Source organism: Rhea pennata, chromosome 4 (assembly GCF_028389875.1).
Source record: "Rhea pennata isolate bPtePen1 chromosome 4, bPtePen1.pri, whole genome shotgun sequence".
Classification (NCBI taxonomy): domain Eukaryota; kingdom Metazoa; phylum Chordata; class Aves; order Rheiformes; family Rheidae; genus Rhea; species Rhea pennata.
This window is the reverse complement of record NC_084666.1, coordinates 19,740,446-19,755,347: the sequence shown is the minus strand read 5'-3', so window position 1 is coordinate 19,755,347 and position 14,902 is coordinate 19,740,446. Positions and strand designations below refer to the sequence as shown.

At 42.3% G+C, this 14,902-nt stretch overlaps 1 protein-coding gene across 2 annotated transcripts; it reads right to left on the bottom strand.

The window, feature by feature from the left end:
* Window positions 1-564: 564 nt before the first annotated feature.
* SOD3 (superoxide dismutase 3) lies at window positions 565-2,090 on the bottom strand. Of its 2 annotated transcripts, none has more exons than XM_062574587.1 (2): window positions 1,942-2,090; window positions 565-1,498 (listed from the first exon to the last, which is right to left on the bottom strand). In XM_062574587.1, exon 2 carries the CDS (start codon window positions 1,462-1,464, stop codon window positions 757-759), a length of 708 nt encoding a protein of 235 aa, XP_062430571.1. In that variant the 5' UTR covers window positions 1,465-1,498; window positions 1,942-2,090; the 3' UTR covers window positions 565-756. The 2 variants fall into 2 exon arrangements, with proteins under 2 accessions (XP_062430571.1, XP_062430570.1); XM_062574586.1 differs by having other exon boundaries at window positions 565-1,480; window positions 1,942-2,089.
* Window positions 2,091-14,902: the final 12,812 nt, after the last annotated feature.

The following is a 14,902-nucleotide window of genomic DNA, read 5'->3' as shown; positions in this document are numbered from 1 at the left end:
TGGGGAGTGGTGGGTGGTAAGCATGAACATTTCTTACAAGTCCGCTTTCAGCAACTGAGGCTGTGACTCAGCTATAGCCCTGTGGACAACCTAAACCAGTTTAGGTTTATATATGTTTGTATAATATACATGCATATATATATAGAGAGAGAGAGAGAGAGCATATATATATAATATATACATATATATGTTTGAAAATAAAATGTGCAAATACAATGATATAAAGATGTGAAATAGAAATGTCTGTATTTTCCCTGACTTGGAAGGGGTGTCCATTATCCAGATTGTACAACACACAACCCAGAACTTTTGAAAGCATAGAGATCTTTTTATCTTTCAGATTTGTAGCTAAATACAGGATAGTATCTAATCAGAGGCATTTTCATATTTATTGATGCCTTTTTTTTTGTCTTTGTTACCTCAGCTAAAAGTTTCCTAAGAACTCCTTACAAAGGACAGTATCTTTACATAATTTATCTGCCCTATATGTTAGCACTCATATGGATTCAACTTCCAAACTTCAAAAAAGAGAATCCTACATCTTCAAGAAAATACATCACAGTGTTGCGTTGATGCTGGTTTTATTGATCTGCTTACAGAAAAGAGACTCTCTACAAAGTGATACATGTTTCTTAAAGAAGCAGCAGAATGGAAATGGGAATCCTTCTGCCATATTTCTTAGTGCAACGGGATAGCTTAAGGTACTTTGTGCTGCCAGGTAGTAGTTGGTTTGGTGATCTTCAGTTAAGCCTGGTTCTATGCTCGCTTGTTGAGCCACCTCTTCTTCTTGTCTGCAACGTCAGACAGTTTCTCCTCCCACAAGTTCTTGTTACATATCCCAATCACACAGCAAGCTAGACGCTTGCCCGCATTTCCGTTTTCCAAACTGGCTTTGTTGTTGCCTTTGCCCATGTCATCTTCCTGCTCATGGATCACAACAGATCTGCCCAGGATAGAATATGGACCAAACATAGTGGCAAAGAGGTTTGTTCTGTGTTTTCTGATTTTGCCGTCTTTAGGAAAAAAGTTACCAAAATCCCCTGGGTGACGAGGGTGATTGACACCGAAAGGGTTATAGTGTCCTCCTGTCGAATCGCAGCCATCACTGAGATCTCCAAGGTTGTGGATGTGTATAGCTCTGCCAGACTGATTGTTACCTAATGGAAACCCATCCAAGTCAAAAATTGCTTCTAATCTTCCGTATGAGTAATGCTGTTTGAACAAAACTTGTCCAGTCACTTGTGGCTTGTCAGCATCTATTTTGGAGCTGGGCAGCATTTCACAGGTGGCATAAATCATCCCATCAGTCTCATTATTAACCATTACTGGATAGAGCAAATTCTGCCAGAGGTCATTCACTTTTTTCTGTATGTCGCGAAATGGCTCTGACTGTGGATCAGTTTCTGTCACAACACGAGAGGCAGAAAGGGCAAGTCCAGTGACCACGGAAAGAAGCAGAAGCATCTTGGCAATTCAGAGCCTGCAAAATGAACAAGAGCTACAAAGGATTAAAGGCTTTCTGCAGCACTGTGGCTGGAGAGAAGGGCACAAAGCCTGCAGAGGTACTGAGAAAATCAGCTGGAGCAATGTCCTAGGACACTGCTTCCCTCTAAATCTGCCTGCTGTAGTGAATCGTAACTAAATCAGGCATAGGCATACGCGTACGCATTTTTAAGTACAACCAACAACCAAGTTGGTACTGTAAAAAAAGTACTGGTGACTTCATGTTTCACACCAGATCTTTGTCTGAAAAAAATATTTCTTTTTCCCTGCGGAAATCAAGTAATCTGAACTGATACTTAATCTATTCATGGATTTTTATTGAGACTTTTCTCCTACCATAAATTCCAGTAAGACCACTTGCCAGGAGGCTTTTTTTGGTCCACATACTTAAACGTTAGTTCTTACAAATTACAAATAAAAAGCCAAACAGTTGATTACCTTTCAGAGCTGCTGCAGAGCTTCTCGCTAGTAGCTCTTGGTCTCTGCTCCCGTAAAATGGGATGTGCGCAGACAAAATCCCAGCGTTGTTTGGAGCTGATGCGTTTGGGAACTGCTTGTTTGTGTAGAAGTTAGGTAACAGCAGCTCCGGGGAGTGGTCACTGAGAACTGTGGGAGAGGGGAGGGCAAAGGGGCTTGAATGTTTTCATTTTAGGCAGGGTAAACAGTTCGTCCTCTCTGCGTTGCGCTGTGGAGGAGCCTGGCTCTCAGTCCTCCCTGACATTCCAAAAAAAACAACAAAAAAGAATTACCAAGCTCTTAAATTAATCTTCCTTTTGATGACTTCATGTGCTTACCTAAACCAAGCGGTCTTCAACATGCAGCGAGGAGGAAAAAAAGTAGCTTTATTAAGGTACAACTGGACAGTTCTTTAACTTAAATACTAGTTGTCGTGGAGTTGTTTTGTAGTTTTATTTCTGTGTTAGGCACAATTTAAACTGGTGCTTTAGCAGCATAACATATTTCACATGGACATACACCAAAGTTTCTGTGGTTTTAAACGTGAAAGGCACAATTAAAGCTATCAGACACTGAGGTACCTTTTAGTGATGCTTCTCTGCAAAGCTTTAGGGCTACTCTCTGCCACCTGCCTTGCCAAGTTACCTGCTCCACTGAATTAGGTTCCTTTTTTTTTTCCTTCTTTTGAAAGCAGTGGTGGTTTTTCCAAGGAGAGAAGCAAGCAGTAGGAAAGCAATGCAAGGGCCAGTTCAGGCTCTGCCAGGCTGGTTCCCAGAAGCTGACTGGAGCACGTGTAGCTCATGTCAGCCTTTGAACTGAGAAATGCCCAACACTTGGGAGTATTGCCCTGCCTACAGCGTTTTGCAATGTTGTACAGGAAATGTGGATTCAGCCGGCAGAAGAGCAATTTGTCGGACTGAGATTTCTGCAGAGAGAAAAGAGTAGCTTTCATTACTCAGGAACAATTCTCAGCATAAGAAGATAAAAAAAGAAAATCTCTTTCCCCAGCCCATGTCTTCTGCCATTTGGGTAAGGAGTGTGACTCTGTCAGCTTCTGGAATGGTAAAACTGTGTGCATTCATCTCATTGGTATTTTGTTCTAGCTCAGGTCCGAGATACCCAGTTATTTTAGAGCTGATTTTTTTTCTTCGTCTATGAGGAAAAGCAGAGCTAAAGGAGAGTCTGCTACTTGGATCACCAGCCAGGGACTTGAAATCCTGGAGTTAAGTTCTGCTAGGCTTCTTGTGTGGCGCCGAACATGTTACTTTAGCCCTGAGCGTCAGTTCCTAATCTCTGAAATAGGACAGTTAATGTTTCTTTCCGTCAGGAAATTTGTGAGTTGTTCGAATCACCGTGCTCAGGGGAGCCCTGCAGGGTTGGGTGGAAGCAAGCCTGACCGCGAGAGCACGAGCCAGGACTGCCCGTCGCACCGAGCCTAACGCTGCCTCCCTCTGCAGCCTTGTCCAGCCGCAGCCTCTGAGCTGGGGAAATCCATACTTGCAATACAGTAATAGTATGAAATTGCTCATTCATAAAGCATTTGAAAGAGGTGAAATGCTTCATAATCAGGTTTTAGAAATACACACTGTTCAGTTAGCAAATATCCAAATGTAAAGATGGATGATTTAAATTATATGTAATACATGTAAAATACATGAAGTAAGTGTTTAGTGCAGGTACTGCTTGAAAAATTGTTTCTTAGCATCATAAACCATTTCTAAGGGGACATGATGTCTGGAATGGAAGAAAGGAGTGGTGTTCTTGGTGTAAGTCACAAAGTAAGCGACTGTAATTGCGTTTAACTCCTCTGCAAGGAAATTTCTAAAGCAGCAGTCAGTGCTCCAAGAAAAGAATGTTAAAAATTTGGTTGAATTATTAGGCATAAGGTCAGAATTTCAGGTGTTGTAAACACTGTAATGCTGCTGACTTCAGGGATATTTGTGCTGATTTACACCAGCTGGGGTCTATTGCCTCCCCACCCCAAAAGAAGAACCCAGAAAAGTCCAAGGTACTTGCTGCGAAGCTTTTTCTTGATGTGCTGCACATGTGGGAATTAAGCACAAAGTCCAGAAGGGTATAAAGGGGAAGATCAAAGGGATGGGAAGGACTGCAGCAAAGCTCAGTGATGGATTTGTAGTGCTGTGCACTTCAGAGAATGAAAAGGAAATACTAGCTGCAGGTTTCTGTCAGAAAGACGTATTTTAAAAAGGAGAAGGATGGTAACTACAAGCGATGCAATTGCTAGGGTGGTTTGGCGTTCACTCTGGGTTCTGAAAGGTGGAAGTAGGTAAGCAATAACCATTAAGGGATATCCTTAAAGCCTATGATTACCCCGCTGCCTGTGTTTTGTTTTATGGTTTAAAAAGAAGCACCAAATAATGGGCTAATAACCTTTGGAGTAGATGGCAGTTTATGGGAGGAATGCCCAGAATGACCCCACCATGTGCTTGTACATGGGTTGCAATTCCTGTTTAAAAATTAGACCTCTGCCTTCATCACTGTTCTACAGAATCTGTTGTATACTGAATTTTGTGCAATGCCCCAGAATTTTGGGGGCTAAATATGCAACAGAGAGTCATCGAAATAAGCCAGAACTGGTTGTTCATCTGGCTGCAAACTCCATGTAAGGGCAGAGCTTGTGCCTGTATCCCTTTGGCATCCAGGATCTCTCTCTCTTGCTCACAGACACACACACACACACCGATCAACATCTTCTGACTTAGGCTGGCCAGAGAAACACTAGCTGCACATGTGAACCTTTTCCTGATGCAGCATTTCTGCATGGCTTTCCAGATTGCTCTAGGAAAACTAGAATTAGCTTTACCCATAGACCTTGCATTTTGTAATAGTCTCTCTTCACAAACTCCCAGTCCATGCTATGACCTCCTGGGCTAGTCGGTTGGTTTGTTTTGTGGTGAAGTAAAAAGAATGAATATACTGGATATGAACATCATCATATTGTATCACATTGCCCTGACATAACATAATTTCATTTGTCCAGTATAGCATTAAACCTGATAAAGAAATGCTGCACAGGAGAACATCTTTTGTAGCAACTGGCGGTCATGTTTTGTGTCTCCAGCAAAGGGACCTGCTTTCAGTGATTTTATGGTAGAATAAAAATGACATCCAGAGAAACCATGTTTTACATCTTCTGTAGCAGTGGAACTGGCTGCTTTTCTCTGGCTTAGGCCAGAGCAGCTAAAAGAAGGGTGATGCTTCTAGCCCAAGGGAAGCAGGTCTCTGGAAACTTAATCTATGCTTCGGTTCAGGGTTGCAAGTCACAGTCGCAGCGTGGGAGCCAGTTGGGCTGGTGGGGCCTCAGACAGCAACAGGGGCATCCGGCGTTCATTTGTTGCTGTGAGATACGTGTTTACTTTAAAGGGACTGTGGGACACCAAAGCTTCAGAGCGTTGTGCGTGACCTCGGGCACTTTGGGGAGCTGAAGCGATGGCAGAGGGGCGTCTGTGTTCGGCACCGACGTTTCCTGTGAGCACAGCGGCAGCCTCACGTGGCATCTGTTGTGTCCAGGTACCTGCTGGTGGGTTTGCGGGTAGGGTTTGCGGAGTTGATTTTGATCTGCAGAGCTGCAAGCAGTGCCGGTGAGTCACGCGGGATTTTTAAAAGGCGAAATGCTTTGTCGGGGTGACCGTGGAGGTGCGATGGCGTTGGGCGTTTGCTGCCTGCGGCCCTGCCTGGCGCCGCCTGTCAGCGCGGCAGCCGTGCCGCGCGCTCCCAAGAGCCGCGAGAGGGCCCGCGTCCGGCACCGAGCCGCGTTCCTCGGCCTCGAGGAAGCCTCGCTGCGCGAGCGGCACCTCGGCCAGCAGACATCGGGGTGGAGAAACTTGCTTGCGCTCGTTGTGAGGCCACGAGGAGAAGGCGATGAAAAACATTGTCCTAGCACCGGGGGGAAGCCTGCCACCGGTCTAGACTGAGTCTCCCTGTTTATTTCTGTTCCTCTGCTTGGTGTTTCTGTTTAAAGAAGTAAAGATATTTAGTGCCTGAGATGATAAGTATCAATTTATAATATGCTTGTAGAAAAGCCTAGATACATTTCCAACTCTTAAGGGCATTGCACTTAGGAAAATCAAGTTAAATCAAGAAACAACACTATTCTCTATGGGAACTAATTTCTCCTGAAAATAGATCATGTGCCTAGATCTAGACCAGTGATCTGACTTTGTTGGCCAATTAGAAAAGTTCTTGAAATTCTTCCTCTTTACTAGCTTGAGAAGAAATCATTTTATGAGAGTGTGGAAGGGCAGAAATGAACCATAAATAAGCTTTTCGAAAAAATTGTATTCAGAAACTCATCCTAGTTCTGTCAACCTAATTTAACAGAATTTCGTCTCCACATGTGGATTTAAAGTATGAATGTGTAGTGTAAAAAGTAGGGAATTAACCCAATTATTAGATAATTTAGATTATTATCCAATGTTTGCATTAATTCCCTGATCCTTTATTAAATATTTATCCTTTCTTCTACATAGCATTAATCTGAAGAGGGTTTTACTCTTTGAGAGGAGAGGAGGAAATGAACACAGGACTGTCCTCAAGTCCAGCTGTCCGTGGCCATAAATGGAAAAAATTCTTTTCTTCCAGATGCCCATTGCACTTGCTATGCGAAGCTGCACAACTTCAAAACTGTACTCAAGTCCAAGCTCAGAAGCCACAGGCAGGGTGGTCTAGCAGGTCAGCCATGTGAGCACCACGTGGGAACAGGTAACTAAACAGAAAACGATCTCTCTTCCACAGCCCTTTGTATGACACTTCCCAGTAGTGTCTCAGAAGTCTAATGATCATCGTGGATGAGCTGACCATGTCTTTCAGATCGTTCTAACCTTGTGCTGTATTAAAGGGACAAAACTGTTCATGAGAGACTGACCCATGCCTTCTGCTTGGGTACGCTGCAGTGCTTCTGCTGTCACTGTTGGGGCGGGAGCTGGGTCTGTGGCTCAGTGAGGACACCTGTGAGGCCCTGCTTGGGAGCAGGAAGCTTGAGGTCTCCTTCTCCTCGAGTGAGACGCAGCAGCACTTTCCAGGGCTGTAAAGGGAGAGCTCAGTCCCCTCCTACAGGGAGGCTTAGGCCCAGGCTTAGGCCATCCTCAGGAGCATGTCAGCAGTGCGAGAGAGGGTAGGTGAGATCACTGCAAGAAGCAGGGACAGAAGAAGCCATGAAGGGAGGAATTCATGAAGGATAAATTTCAGATGCTTCTACAGGCAGGAAGTTTAAGATCCTTCTTCAGTCATTTCAGTTTAACTTCTCTTATGTTTAAATATAAAGGATTGGTCCAAGTTCACTTACACAGCAGGCAGTATTCCAGGTAAGAGAATTTAAATTATTTCGGTTTGTGCATTGCGATACAGATACACTTTGCTATATTTCAAAAAGATGTAACCCAGCCTGCTCTTTAAATATCGCTGAAATTTATTTGCAAAGACTATGGGCTATCACAGAAACTCAGTGCAGTACAAGCCTAGGAGCAGAGTGAACTGTGCAAAGAAATACAAATTTTTTTAAAGAGTGCTAGAAAGTGTTGATCTGTCCACTCATGAGCACTTGTTTTGTATTTGTACTAAAGTCTAAATGAGATTTAGGAACACGGGTATTTGGATGATTTTCCAAAGCTTGTAAGAGCAATTGTTTCACAATTAATGACGAGTGACTGAAAGCTGCTGAAGGGGAAGAGTTGACTCCACTTACGATGATAACTGAAGTCCTGTTAACTTCCTTTTTGTCACATGTGGTCTTGCTGCATAGTTCAGGAGTGAGTTTGTTTAGCTGAATCACACAGATTCTTTTAATCCCAAAGCTGCAAACTGTGTGGTACAGTTGGGCCGTGCTCCTCAGCAGGATTCTGGCTCCTTAGGAGGCCTGTGCTGGCCGTAGCACCGCGTGGAGCAGGCAGGACCTGTCCTGGGATCAGCATACAGAACTGCTGTAGTTACCTGCGTTATCGCTGCGCTGGGCTTGGGCAGGTGTTACTGAATCTATGTATCGTCTCAAAACAACACGGCCTTGAAACCACCAAGAGAGCTTCAGAGAGCTCCGTGTGTGTCTGTCTGGTGTGTGACACTCCGGGCAATGAGCTTGTGCAGCTTGTGATGAAACTGCAGTTAGACAGATGTCATTTTACAGAACAAAGTGAGGGCTTGAGATGGGGGGAGGTTGATTTCCTGGTGTCCTTTGCATTTTTTATGAACTAGCATTTTTAGGGTGTTTTGGCAGTGGGTTAACAAGAAAACCCATTTGGTGCAAGTGTTTTATCAGTTAAACGAAATCCTGCTTCACGGTTTGGTGGTCCTCAGTGAGGATAACTGGTGCGAGAGGGGAAAGGTTCCCTTGGAAGCAGCCCGCGTTGCCAGTGCTGGCTGGTGGGGCCAGCCCCCAAGAGAAGCACAGGAAGGGGTAGAAACCTGACCGTCTCTTCAGAGTAGGAGGGGGAGTAATCTCAAGACAGAGCATTTAGGAAGATTTCTTGTGCTTTATCTTTCCAGTAAGGTAATCAGGAGGCTCTGAAGAGGCTCTCTGTGCATCTGGAATTTGCTCACATTTCTCAAGTTTGTTCTGAGAATTAAGTTGTAAACCAGAAGGCTTGTGCCTTCAGCAAATCTGAGAAGATGGATCTGTGCTGTGACGGGAGTATAAACAGAGTAAACAGCTGGCCCTTGTCTCTAGCTCAAGAAATGAGAGAAAGAGGGCTTCTTCTTCTTTCAGAGATGTAACTGTATGCCCAGAGATTATAAAATAGTGTCTGGGTAGTCACAATCTTGTTTCTTCTCGCTGTCCCACCAAGCCTTGCACTTCTAATCTATAATGGCAAAACTTCAGCCGGAGAGATGGTGAGTTCCCATATTAAGAATAGCTCTAGTTTTGTGGTCAGTCTGTACCCGGTGAGGGTGAGGTCAAAATCCTGGACTGCAGCCTCGACAGCTATTTCAACAACTACAGGAGGATGTAAGCAGTAAGTGGTATCAGTTGTGTCTGGGGGACTTTGGGCTTTAAAGATGGTTTTCTCTCATCTCTGTGGAAGTCTGCAGTGGTACCTTGCCCTTACAAAATAATTTCAGGCTTTGAATTCGAGTGGATTTCTGTTCCTCCAAATACAGTATTCCATTTTCTTGAGAGGAGTCGGATTATAGACACACCGCTGTGCTAAGCATTTCCTGCTGGCTGCTTGGGACTTAAGTTAAAGTAGCAAACCTTCCCCATGACGTGTAGAGTCGATGCAGTTCAGGTTATGTTTCAGAAAACATGGCTTGGGCACTACCACCTACTTGCACAGCTACTGCTAGAATTTTATGCAAGACCCCATCATACCAATGTAAATCATGCCTAAGTGTCTCTTAAAATCACATTCTTAAAAGTCATTATTGAGGAAGAAACTACTGTCACCCATGGCTTGACTATCCCTTCTTTTATAGGTTTGTGGGGCTTGGGGTGTTTTTTGTTTTTTTGCTACCTAACATGGTTCTCACTGCAGGTTAAACTCATTATTTTTGCAGTCTTACCTGCTACATGGAGGGCTGATGACTCTTTTCTTTGCAACAGTCTTGTATAAACTTGAGAATATGACTGTCTACCAGTGGCTCTTTCTTCTTTAAGCTAAATATTCCCAATTCTTTTGAACTTTTCTTCTACGTTTCCAGAGATCCTAGACTGAGTAAATCATCTTTTCCTGTGGACTGTCTTCACATCTTTCCAGAAGAGAAATGTGCCAATTCTCAGCACTTCAGCTGAACAGTAGGGATTTCTTCACTTGCCTTGCAAGCTCTATTACTGTCTGTATCACAGTGTGGTATTTGCCTTTTCCAAAACAGCATGACATTTTTCTGCTTATGATCAACTATAACACCTGATCCTTCCCTATGGGACTGTTCTCTACGTGGTTGCTTCCATTCTATATTTGTGTAGCTGGCTATTTCTGCCAAGCACGGAGTTTTAGCTTTGTCTTAATGGAGTTACTTGCTTTTTTATTTTCTGCACCCCTTATTGTTTCATCAGCTTGTCATGACCATTTTGAATTAAAATCCTTCCCTACAAGCCTTTCCGGCTTGGTGGCAGCTGTGGATTTAATAAGCTTACTTTTTGTTCTGTCATCCAAGTCATTAATGGAAGTGTTTGAGTAAAACCAGATCAAAGCGGAACTTCTGCCGAACTACCCAGGCTGTCCTGCCTATCCATGCATGGCTAGTTATCAGTCTGGGCACAGCTTTCCCATGGTTTCTGTACCTGCTTTGTAGCAGCATGATCAAGACATTTTCCCCCTCATCATGTGAAATAGTAGCTAGAATCAAGATATATGTCTACTTCTCTGTATGCAGGGCTTATTATCCTCCCATAGAAGGAAAGCATGTTATCCTTTCGTAGGAGGAGATGTCTTTTATTCATTTCCATTTCTGACTTTCAGGTGAATGTAAAAAGTTTGCTTTTTTCATGTTTTTTTTTTTTTCTGTGCTTTCATGGCTTCTTCTTCCTCTTCCTTCTTCAAGATGGGCAGGACACTTGCCCCTTGCCAGGCTTCTGAGCTTCACCTGTCCTCCCTGAGCCGTTAGAGTTCATAGGAACCCATGTCTTTTAGTGGAGACACCTCAATACATCTACATTGCCGTTATTCCACTGGGAGAGACTAAGTGTCTTTGTAGCGCTGCCTAAAGTTATATGGTGTTTGAAACCTTAGGCATCCAAGACTAGTGAAAAAACACCTTCTAGGCACATGTTCCCCACATTTCTAGCTCTCTTCTGCCAAAACTGCTGGTCTGACCAATTGTATTTTAATGTTACCTCAGCTATGGAATTAAAGCTGAGGGTAATTCATGCCAAGCAGCCTAAGTACATTTCCAAAGCTTCACTTTACTGATACTTTTATTTCTTCCAAGCAGTATCTGTTTCTAAAAGTCTCCCAACTTGTCCACATTCCTCACTGTCTTCATTAATATTGCCAATACAGTAAGGCACAGCTCACCAAAATCAGGAAAGCTATGTCTGTTCCTAAGTTTATGTTTTGATGTAGAAGCATATGTTCATGTTGAGTTGCTAAGTAAAGAGAAAAATTATGAGGCTTTGTTTCCAATCTCAGCAGGACCTTGGCACTCCCATCTCACAAACAAGAAGCCTCCAATTAGGATCTAAATTCTTGCTAAATCTTACAGGTGCCAAAACCTCTGCTTTGCACAAGCACAAGCTGGAACCCAGCAGAAGCTGAGGGCAATCATATATCTTCATTTAAGAAAAGCCCACCTGGCCTTGAGGTGGAACAGCAGATCCTGCTCTGTTAAGAGCCCAGCTGCAAATGTTGTACCCAGAGGCAGGTACCACTGGCCAGCAGCTACGAAAGGCAACAGCTCGTGGCTCCTGCCAAAGTCAAAACTCAGCAGCATCTGGGAGGCAAGAGCCAATGTTTCTTCTGGGGCCAAGGTGTCACCTCACATCTGCATGGTTGCACCATGGCTGTGGAAGCTTCCTGTGCTGTGAGCTAATGCTACAGGGTGCAGGAGAGCATACTGTGGTCCTGGAGGCTTTCTCAAACCAGACACTTCACCACTGATGTTGGTGGATACCAATTTCATTTGAAAATTGGACTGAGTAGATCAAGGCCTGAACATCTGAGCACTTCTCAAAAGGTTTGTGGAAATACTGTTTTATTTTTATCTTTCAGAATAGCAGAAAATTTAAAAGAAAAAGACACACATTTTTCTGTAGACTAAAAAATTATTTTCACGGTAAAATGGCTCCCCGCCTTTTCAGCTATATTTATTCTAATGTGTTGATTTTGTAAGTATAACTCAAACCCTGGGAGACTAATGAAGTTTAACAGTGTGTGTTAATTATATCCATTTTTGTTGTCTCAGTGAAAATACACGATCCTAAATCCTATTTACAATCTGAATTTTCAGAGGTTACAGGTCCCTCATCTGACCTCAACATCTCTTAGTTTCATGCAGCTTTCATAAGCCTGTGCACATATTTAAGTTCCCCTGTGGAGAATGTTTTTTGAGATCAGATGTTTCAGGGATTATGAACACAAGAATTTTCTTACCTTGTTTAAAATCATTTTGACATTTTAGTATAAGTCGTTAAGATTGTTTTCTCAAACTGTCAGATGGGCCACAGTATGCGTGAACAATTTTTAGAAAAATTAAATAAAACCATTTTACTTTTTACATGACTCAGCTTAAGAATTTTACCATAAATATTTTGTACACTCTGAACAAGTACACTCTGAATATTTTGTACATTATTTGAGGTAAATATTTTCACATGAATTCCTCCCTGAGTAATCTTTCCATCTCAGCAAATAATTAAGGCCAGGAGGGCGTCTTGGGGGAGAGCAAACAGGAGTGGCTGCTTCGTCTGACGGGGGTGCTGACCATCAGGTTTGCTGTCCTTTTATTTTTTTCTCTTAAGTGTGCAGATGAACGACTTTTCACAGGATGGCATCAGGGTTTAGGATCTCTGCAGAGATGAAAAGTGGCTCTGCTGATTCTGGTTTCAAACCAGGTGAATTCCATTAGTTCCAGCCCAGCAGTACGGAGGATTTGAGCATCTCTCTGAAGCAGCGTGTTTGGGCCTAGAAAAGCAGAGAGTAGATATGATGCAAAAAACATGAAGGCACTACATTTTTCCCTGATCCAATGTATGCATTAATAAACAAGACTGAGAATGCCACCTGCTTAAAGAAAGGTTTTTAACTCTCAGGGCATGGAGTTTTTAATAGTATTCCATTAGATATAATGAGGTTTACTGGTGCAGATTTTCCCCATGAAGTTGGTACACATTTGTTCAAAATAAGGCTCCTGCTGGGCTGCTTTATGAATGTTGAGTCTTTCAGTTCCAGTTAAATAGGTTAACCAGCTGCTTTTCAGGATACGTGAAGAAATCCGTGGACTGGTTGTTGTTCCCACTCTCGGAATTAGGATGCCTGTAACAAAACAATAAAAACACATCAGATATTTCAGTGTGGCCTTGCTGAAGGGAAGGCAACCTTTTGGATGCATCAGAAATTATTCTAATAGAGGAAATAACAAAGAGAAAATTCTCTTGTCTTTGAAACAGTCTTTTTAATTTGTTACAAACTTACCTTCTGTCTTCAGCTTCCAGGTTTCCCTCCCATGAGTCATCATGTGTTTGTCACTTGCAAGATTTTATTCTCAAAGCCTGCAGATGTTATTAAAAGTGAGGATTATAAGGTTATAAAGTGCTTTGTAGTAGCCAGATATGGACTGGATGTTTTTATTAGAGGATTACCAAATTTTGTTAACTGAAGCGAGTCTGAGCAATTCCCCTGGAAGTTCTGCTGTATGAGTTATGAAAGGGCTGATCTTGGAGAAGATATAGAGCTGCACCGTGGCAAGGGGCAGTTCTTAGCTGTGCTCTGGGGAGGTCGTGCTTGTGAGGTGGAAAGTTGGGTCATTGCCAAACCATGCAGTATGGTTTCCTTGGAAAAAGCATAGTGATCATGGCTTAAAAAGTCTCATCTACTATAAAATGCCCAATATCATAATATCTTGTTCGCTTCAGAATACTTTTCCTGTGCTGGCATGCATTACGAACAGTAAAGCTACAACATAACAAAATCAGTTTATAAGGTATGTGCTTCTGTGTTACTTTTAAACATATCAAAATGTGTAGATTTTGTAGCTTTTTATAACTTATACATTCCTATATAGTACTTAAGGTATCATACAGGCCCTTGAGCAAATGTGCTCTTCTGAAGGGGTGCGATTATGATGGCCTCTTAACTGAACCTTCTTGATGTAAGCATATCAGCGTGCTTAGTGAGTGGGGGGCCAGCCTCAGCTAGTGACCCCAAGAACAGCTCAGAGGAGAAAAAAGGCTGCATCTTACAGCTGTAAGAACAAAACTTGTCTAACTGAGGCCTTCCAAGAGCTACTAAAGAGGTAATTTCTCCAGGCAATTCATTTAAGAGGAGAAGGGGTCAAGAAATTTCCTGGAGTTTCTAGTCTTTTGCATAGCTATCCATCCCCTTTAAAACTGGAGAGTGACATAGCCGTATGAAGGAAGGGAAAAGAAAAAAACAGATTTCTAAGTCATAGCTAAAGTTGTTTGTAACAACTTTGGAAAGGGATAATAGTTGGATAAGGACATATTTTTATATTTGCAAATGCACCTTCCCTTCTGCCAAAGGGCTGAATTACTGCTGCTATGATAATAAAAGTCTACTTGGTTTGTCCAAACAGACTCCTAATCGCTTAATAAATCGTTTGAAAGGTTATTTGATAGGATGGCAAATCATTAACTGGTGAGTGGTCCAGCATGCAACACCTGTTTCCTACAACTTGACTGGGAGAACTGGCCCAAGAATGCCAGTGTTCAATGCCAGAACCATCATTTTGCTAATTTTTGAGGTTACTCCCCATTTATATCAGTGGAGAAAGGAAAAAACTTGGATCTATGTGTATAATTTCAAAGTGTAACTGATGGGCTAAATGAATATGTTTGGTATTTATGCTGTATTTATGTATTTCTTTGCTGTGAATTAGTCATGTGGATCTAGTTCTACTGAATCTGTTCATCAATCTGGATTCTTGCGGTTATTTGGTTTATTAAAATTTGATTGTATGTTTCTATAGGTATGATGAGTATATTTGCCTTGGTTAAGGATATTTACTCATACTTCTGCCTAGATATAATGTGGCAAGGTGAAATTCTTAGCTTTGTTTTGATTTAATGGATAATTTTGAATTTTAAGATTGCTCTGACACAATCCAGCAAGGTGGGAGTTTTGAAATCTTCCTTTAGAGAGTTCACCTTGAATTCAGTTATGAATTTCAAATTTAAAAAAACACATCAGAAGACAAGTTTCTCTGTAAGATGGAACAGAGGATGCATACTAAATGTAATCAGGTAGTTACATATTCCTTATTATGGTCGTATTTTCTTTTTTTCAGACAAGAAAAGAGAATCTTTGTGTTCTGAATG

Bases quoted from the DNA above. Each gene is read 5' to 3' on its own strand.
- SOD3 (XM_062574587.1), bottom strand. From the start codon at position 1,464: ATGCTTCTGCTTCTTTCCGTGGTCACTGGACTTGCCCTTTCTGCCTCT.